The sequence below is a fragment of the Melanotaenia boesemani genome, chromosome 17 (genome assembly GCF_017639745.1).
Source record: "Melanotaenia boesemani isolate fMelBoe1 chromosome 17, fMelBoe1.pri, whole genome shotgun sequence".
NCBI lineage: Eukaryota > Metazoa > Chordata > Actinopteri > Atheriniformes > Melanotaeniidae > Melanotaenia > Melanotaenia boesemani.
The window spans coordinates 30,707,807-30,716,295 of record NC_055698.1 but is presented as its reverse complement, the minus strand read 5'-3'; the positions used below and the strand labels follow the sequence as shown (position 1 = coordinate 30,716,295).

General features: G+C 37.5%; 1 protein-coding gene across 1 annotated transcript; it reads right to left on the bottom strand.

Annotated features, from left to right (window-relative positions):
• Positions 1-1,920: 1,920 nt before the first annotated feature.
• Positions 1,921-5,951, bottom strand: LOC121656589 (collectin-12-like). Its single transcript, XM_042011661.1, has 9 exons — positions 5,881-5,951; positions 5,703-5,768; positions 4,251-4,376; positions 4,019-4,075; positions 3,635-3,667; positions 3,339-3,482; positions 2,989-3,140; positions 2,753-2,877; positions 1,921-2,670 (listed from the first exon to the last, which is right to left on the bottom strand). The coding sequence occupies exons 1-9, from the start codon at positions 5,936-5,938 to the stop codon at positions 2,490-2,492; spliced, it is 942 nt and encodes a 313-aa protein (XP_041867595.1). The 5' UTR covers positions 5,939-5,951; the 3' UTR covers positions 1,921-2,489.
• Positions 5,952-8,489: the final 2,538 nt, after the last annotated feature.

The window sequence follows — 8,489 nt, the reverse complement described above, 5'->3', positions numbered from 1 at the left end:
GGGCTGTCGAAGTCAAGGAGATTAATCTGTGGATTTAACATGTAAATCTTTTAACGCATAAAGTTATTATTCATGCTATAGTATAAATCTTGATTTGGAGAAGTTGATTTTGGGCGTAGAGGTGTTTCGTTATCGTGGCAAAAACCACCTTAGTGTGATATAACCGCTGCAGAAACTTGATAAATAAGGATATTTATCAAGTTTCTGATACTTTTGCAGCCTTACAGAAACAAATTTATTACAGGTGTGATTTTTAAAAATCCAAATTCGTCATTATCTCTGCGAGAGAAGCAGGTTTTTAGCATATGGGTGCTTTGCTGCAGCTGTGAATGTAATCCATTAAAAAACCCTTTATCCTCTTTATTTGTGAAGATTGTGACAGTTTTCAAGCCTTACATTTAGAACGTTTAGCTGCAGATTACAACTTGGTTAACAGGTTAAAATCTATGCGAAGCAGGGAAACGCGGTGAAGGATGAAGCTCAGGGTCCTGCATGCAGATAACCGCATAGATGTAATGTCCAGGTAAATTCAGTCATGACTCTGTGACCTTCGCCATCCAAAGCTAGCCTCAAAACACATTTTAAAAAAGGGAGAAAAGTTGCAACCTGTGATAAAGAAAGACGTGTCTCACTGTGGAGTTGGTAGTTAGATTTTCATAGGAAAGCATCAGAACTCGCCATAAACATGTCCTCGCTCCTCTTTAGTCTTTTCTGGAAGAAATTCTGTGTGACACCTTCATGTTTCACAGTTTTGTGGTGAAAACCTGTTTGTCATGATGCGTGTGCTTTTAGTTTGTCCTGTCTTTCTTCCTTTTTTGTTTTTTAATGTTTTTCCCCTTTTGCATTGTTTGCTTTACTTCCCATCGTTGTCACACCTGCTTCTCACTTGGTAATCAGCCCCTCTGCATTTACCTGTAGGCTTCAGCTTTTCAGCAGTTCGTGTGTTTTCCAGCGTCAGTTTTCCCAGTAAGGCCTGTTTGTTCAGTTTGTTCCTGCTTCTGCAGTGTTTTCTGTTTTATTAAACCATTTTAAATTCTTCCAACATGTGTCTTCTGTGTTTGGTCTCCTACTTGACACTGTTGAATCTAAATGATGATGATGAGGAAGAAGCTTCACTGAACGTCTTGTCTATGTTAATTCAGATAAGCTGATGAGGAGTTGGTTTTTAATTTGTTTGAACAAATCAGGAGACAGCTTCAAGTTCCTGAAGTGCAGAACGAACAGACTAAAGAAGAGCTTTTATCCACCGGCTCTCACTGCTGTTATTCTCAGACAGGACGAGCAAATATCTACTGACTGAGCATGTGCAATAATTACCATCCATCCATCATCTGTACCTGTATCTGAAGGGTCGCGGGGCAGCTGGAGCCTAACCCAGCATCTAGCAGGTGAGAGGCAGGGTGTGTAATAATTACAATACACGAAATTTTACGGATTGTTTGTCATTTTTGTTCTTTATTTTATCATATATATTATTCTTGGAACAATTTTATGTTTTATTCTACTTTTTGCTTTTTTAGACACCGTTTCAGTGGCAGCTGTTATTTTTGTCATCAACATAGTATGATGACAATGAAGTTTTCATTTGGTTTTCATTTGGTTTAAAGTTTGAATGTGTTTAAAATAATCAAGAAGCACAGATGTGAACATGCTGCCCTCCTCTGGTTTATTTCTCTTTGTATGTTTTTTTTTTTTTTTTTTTTTTCATGTTTCATATCTGTGGCCTTTTTTTTAAAAAAAAATATACAAGTTTTTATAGTTAACATTGTGCAACTAAATATAGCCTGCAGCAAATTGTGCAGCAGGAAATTAAACATTTCTGAAAACTTGTCAAACTGCCAGTGAGTCGATTTCCTCGATGTATGTAAATGTTTATAACTCAAGGAAAAAAACAAAAAAGGAAATTTTATGGTAGAAAATAGTTTAATATATTTCACAGCTGACCCTGCTGCTGAACCACATAGAAAGAAATAGAGAAAAATAGAAATAAAAAGAAAATAAACATTCAAACACAAACATGAATGAAATGGAAATATTTTAGGTTTGTTTTAACATGTCTGGAAGGAAAAATGTTTATTTTTACAAAAACAGCATCGCTGCAGCTTCTGGATGCAATTCAATTCAATTCAATTCAATTCAATTCAATTCAATCCTTTATTGTCCCCAGAGGGAATTTGATTTTGCACCCAGAACACACACATGGCCGACATCACATCAAAAAACAAATCAGAACCAATGGCATATGTCAAAAAGAGATTCACACAATTCAAAACAATAAATGTGCTTAAAATAAGTAAAATAAATAGAACAACTTTGTCACTTTAGTTCATTACTGTTAAGTAGATGAACAGCAGTAGAAACAAACGACACTTTAAGTCTCTTTGTTCTCCCAAAAAAAGCTTTGAAGCGACGGCCCGAAGGTAATAAAATAAACTCATTCTGGAGAGGGTGGTTCGGGCATCCTGAACTGAACTTTAACCTCTTACAGATTAAATTCCTCTAGTTTCTGCTGCTTTCTCACAAATACTTTTATGAGGGTCAATGCAGACTCGATCAAACCAACACTTCAGATCAGCAGCTCCTCCTTTCTCCCCCATCCTCACACAGTCCTCTCCATCAGGATTTCCTCCTTTCCAGTTATCCGGCTCATTGATGCTCCAAAACTTCAAACTAAGAGATGAAGAACAGAAAGAACAGGTTCAATAAAGTGACTTTGATTCTGGAAATGGACCAAAATGTTGTCAGAACAAACCGTGTGTCCAGAAACGATCCGTCCACCCACAACCATCTTCCTTCTACCGCTGAGTCTGTCAGTCCGATCCAGAACTTGTCCTCAGCTTCCTCCATTTTCTCTCTCAGTCTTGCTTCCAGGAATATCTGAACAGGAAAGTTGATGAAAATGATTCTGAGATTTTTTGTGCTGAGATGAAGAAACACGAGGATGAGATTAAATAAGTGAGAAGATGAAGCTGCAGCAGTGTTTCATACCTGCTCCTCCCTGCTGTCTATCTTCACCAGGTCTCCTCCTTTAAGTTTACATCCATCTCTGCTGTTGTTCCAGGATGATTTAGTGGTGGTGAAATAATAACACTTTTCTCCATGAGGCTCCCAGCCTGCTTCACACTTCAGACGTTTCTCATCTTTAAACAGATAACAGCAAAGACTTGAGTGAGTCAGGTGGAAGAAATCTCTGTTCATGTTTGTGTGATTTGGAGGCAGCAGGAGGCGTCTTCTGTCCTGCAGTTACAATCTAACTTCCTGAATCTGTCCGTCCATCAATGTTCCTTTAATCATCATCACAGGAAACACATGGTAGAAAAACTACATCCAGAACTCACTGAGGTTTAGTCCAGGTGGTGGAGACGTAGAAGGACGAGGACATGCTGGAGGTGGTGGACATGTTGAAGGTGGTGGACATGTTGGAGACAGTGGACATGTTGGAGACGGTGGACATGTCTGTATTGTTCTTCCTGATTTATATACTGTTATAAAAGATTTAAAGAAAAAAATTCCTGCATCAGGTTGTAAATAATCCAGATTTAATCCTCAAAGAGTCACAAGTTAAAGTGATGTGACGCTGAATGAGACTTTTAGACTGAACCTTGTGGACAGTTTCTAACCTCGACAGTCTCACCTGAGAGATTTTTCCTCAGAGCTTCATTCTCCTCTTTCATGGTTCGGAAGGATTAATTTTATATAGAATTAAAACAAAGAAACAAGTCAGAGGTTAGTTTAAAAGTAAAATCTATATAATGAAAAGTGATCTCAGAACAAAGGTCCGGTTGTCTGAATTTTAACCTGTTTTCCTGATAACGTTTCTTTAAATGCTGCAGCATGGAGGCTGCACTGCTTAGAAGAAAAAAGATCTCATCAAGACTTCATCAAGATTGACTATTTTTTCCAATAATTTTTCAATTAAAAATGTTGAGAAGAACATGAATTTAATCTGTGTATTTAAAGCTTTAGACAATCTAATATTAATTCAGCTTTGGACTGATCCATCTTAAAACATGCTCACCTTTGAGTTCATGTTTATATTCAGAGGTGTTTTCCTGGATTCCCTCTCGATTCAGTCCTGAGTTAAAAGTGAAAATACAAAGGAATGCAAAAAAAAAAGAAAAAAGATTAAATCCTCTTTTGAGAATTACTTTATTATCAGTTCTGTTGAAACCATAAAAATGACCTGTCCTGTTTTCATCCTCTAATTTCCATCACTTCGTTACTTATTAAGTGTGTATTAATAAACTCACCAGTGACTCCGAGAGTGATGACGGCAGCGACCAGAAGAAGGCTGAGAACCAGCAGCGCCGCTCGCTCTGAGGTGACATGACACTTCCTGTTTGGCCCGACCTGTTGCTGGCTGCAGTTAGCGCAGACTGACGTGTTAAAAGCACATTAGTAGATAAAAACATGCAGCTTGTTAATGAACATTACACAGTGCAGAGTTTTTCTTCATAAAATCATCTTTAACGTTTCAGTTGCATCCAAACAATTCTAAAACATTTTCTGCATTTATTTTATTGCTGTTTTCATCTATTAAACAAAAACTTGACCAACATGGAACAACATGTTAATTATACGTTTCATTCTCATAAACTGGAAATTTGTCTTTGGCTCTGGTACAGCTTTACTACACATAAACAACAACATAGAAACAGTGAAGCAACACATCCCACTGAGTTAAACAGCAACGATGCAGAAAATAAGAATAAGAATTTCTTTATTAATCCCAGTTGGGAAATTAGCCTGTATTTGACTTATCTGTAGATTTACTAGAGAGCTGTGGGTTGCCATGTTTCAGCACCCGGCGGAGCAGTTTGAGGGTTAACGTTAGTATATAACACCAACTCTGGACCTCCTGGTCCAGGTCCTGCAGGTTTTAGATGTTTCCCTGCTGTTACCACCTGACTCAAATCAATGGCCCATTAACAGGCTGCTGCAGAACGTGACAACAAACTGTTGAAGAACCATTTCATTTAAATCAGGTGTGTTGGAGCAGGGAAACATCTAAAACCTGCAGAACACTGGCACACGAGGTCCAGAGTTGGTGATCCCTGTATTATAATATAATATAATATAATATAATATAATATAATTATGTTTTCTTTAGACAAATACAAGTAGATGTGTAAAAATAACAGAAAATTCACAGGTGTGTCTGTGTGCTGGAAGAATCTTGTGAAAACTCATTTAATGAGTTCTTTGTTTATAATTACCTCTGCTGATGGAATAAAGGACGTTTTTAACTATTTTTTCTGTGAGTGTTTGGGAGATTTAAGAGCTGATTCCAAGTTTATGATGGACTAATATTTCCTTTATAAATAAAAAAAACTTTAAAAACACTTCCTCATTTTCAGTGACCTTTTTTTTTTTTTTTATAACTGATTATCATAAAACAGCCCGTCTGCTATTCTGACTATTTTTAACTCAGTGCTTCTTCATTATCCTTCTCTTTTTTAATGGTTCTGAGAAGCAGCAGACATAAAAAGACATGATAAACTAAATAGCTGAGCCCACTTATTATTTTGAGTTAAAAAGTAAATTTCTTTACATGCAGTAATCTTTAAATAGAAGTGCAGGTAGACAACCATGCATGGCTGAAGAATACTGATCGTTACTTAGGGATAAAAACAGCTTCGGTTTGCAGCTTATACAGACGTCAGCCTCACATTCCTGTTTATCTGTTGCTGGTTATCACCAACCTGGCAGCTCTGTTCTCAGAATCTTGACTTCAGAGTACGTGGTGTCATCTGATGATGGAAAATTATCTGCAACACAAAACATGGACACACTAAACTCAGATGGAATCAGTAATAAAGTATATATATATATATATATATATATATATATATATATATATATGAGGATAGATCAGCTCACCATTGGGCTGTCGTCTGGTGAACTTCACATCGGCGTACGTTACCTCAGCTTCAGGCATGTTGCTGCTGTGTGACCGTCAGAAACTCTGAAAGGAAGCTACAGCTCAGAAGCCACAGCTTGGGGAGGTCTTAATTAAATTTTGTGCAGCACAAAATGAGCCCCTTTCTAAAAAAAAAAAAAAAACACCATTTAAATATTTGTTTCCCTTCCTCTTTTTTTCTATACAAACTAAATGAGTAATTTTCCACATCTCTGAATTTAGTTATGAGTAGTCTAGTTTTAAGTGTCAGTGTTTAAAAGGAAGTTCTAAAAAAAAAAAAAAAAAAAAACATCACTGAGTTACGCTGTGCTGTTGGAGACAGTTACAGGAAAATGCAGATATTTAAAGCAACATTTACATGTAGAAGTTTAATGGTTGGCGTTTGGTTGTAGTTCCTGCATCTACCAGTCACTAAGATGAAGATGGCATTTCTGCTGGAGGAGGCAACACAAGAACAGAATAAAGTAATAGAAAGATGGTAAAAATAATAATAATGACAATGCTTTGCTGTGATTTGCTGAAATCTTCCCAAAATATCCCAGAAAAACTTTTCAGTAAAGGTATTTATGTTGTTTTGTCTTGTACAGGTTTGTCTTGGCTTATGTTATCTCATGACTGCTGTAATGCAGACAGATGAACACTTTTCCCACAGCCATGGATTGAACATATTTGTAAGTAAAACCATAATGGGTGGGGGGGCTTATCATGGCGACTACCAGATGAGAGGCAGGGTGCACCCAGGACAGGTTACCAGTCTGTAACATGTCCACAAGCAACCACTCACACTTACTCCAAGGGAGAATGTCTTTGGACTGTGGGAAGAGGCTGTGGTACTTGAAGAGGATCCATTCATACATGGGGAGAACATGCAAACTCCACATAGAGCAGTCTGGCTCAAACTCCCCCCCGGAGGGGCTCGACCCAGGAATCTTCTTGCTGTGAGGCAGCGGTGCTAACCATCACACCATCGTGCAGCCTCTGTATGAAATGAGGGGTAAGTTGGAAAACGCTTTAATCCTTACTGCTGCTATTCTGCTGGTGACAGTTATCCTGCTAAAACATGCAAAGTGACCACAGTTACTGATAAAAGGTGCTCATGGTTTGTTTTAAATCATGCATTCTGGTGGTTGCGACTGTCTGGCCATGCCGTGATCTTTAAACAGTCAGAGCTACGGCTGGGTTGGAGGGGAAGACTCCTCCTTGCTGTCCATCATGCTCCTGCCCAACATCCTTGACATCTCCTCTTCAAAAATCTAATTAAGTTAATCTATCATAATTGTTTATTACACAAGGAAATATGACTTAAAGTTCCAATAAAAAGAATGTGCAGCCTTTCTTCCTGTTTTCTTCTTCTTCTTTCTACAAATGAGTTTAAAGAAAGCTCAGAGGTTTCCATCACTAAATAATTACTTTTCATTGTATGACAGTGATGCCATGTCAATCCATATAAGCTGTTTTTTAAATAGAGATAAAGTGAATAATAAATTACTGTATTTTATTTGCAGTTACTTTAGGAGTTTCTGCTGTTCAGTGGCGACACCCAGTGGTTGAGGTTACACATTACACATTTACTATCTTTAATTCAAGCAACAGAATTGCCCCTCTTGTTTCTGTGTGCTGTGTGGCAGCCTAAACATTTCTTCTTTAATGATCCACACTTGGCTTAATTACTTGGATCTTGCTGAGAAAACAGATTAAATGTTGAGTGTAACTCCCTCTGAACATCTAACCTGCCAGGATCTGTGGGTATTGGTTCAGTTTTTACAGTTGTTCATGTCAGATTTGTTTCAAGTTTACATCCTTTTCTGTTCGGGTTGAGTTCTCTGTGTTTTATTGTACTTTCTGTTTTACAGTATTTTGTAGATTTTCTCCTTGTGTATTTGGTTGTGTTGATCTCTTGCTCCCTTGTTCCTCCTGGTTGCTGATTACTGCGCCTGATGCTTGCATCATCATTAGCTCCCTCTGTGTAAATACTTCTTGGTTTCTCTTTGCTCATGACCAGGTCATCCTGTCCCAGTTGGTCCTTGAACTCCTAACTTTACTTCGTCTGTCAGCCTGTGAAGGTGTTATCTTATATTTTGAAATTCAGTCTTTGTGTATAAAATAATAATTTTTCTGCGTCCTCCCGCCTCTTGCTTTCTAATACTGTGTTTGACTCCTTCTTCTTCATCTCTGACTATATACATAACTAATCTATTCCCAGGCTCTTTTTTTATTAGTAATAACCAAAATGTCCTGAACGTATTCAGCTTCATGTAGTAGTAGTAGTGGTAGTTGTAGTATAGTTCTCAAAGTTGGCTGTAATCTTTCTGTAATTGAGACCTTTTTCAGTTCAAGTGCTATGTCTGCCATCATTCATTCATTCATTCATTCATTCATTCACTGATTCATTCATTCATTATCAGTGCAATAAAGCCAAAAAAAACAATAACATTAAAAAGAGATAAAGAAGAAATGAAGCAATCTTTATTGGTTAGTATATATCTCAAGGAAACATACCAGAAATAGTCTGGGGAGTAGTTGATGTCTCACTGGCATAGGTGGTGTGTTTATGTCAGGAACTGATTCG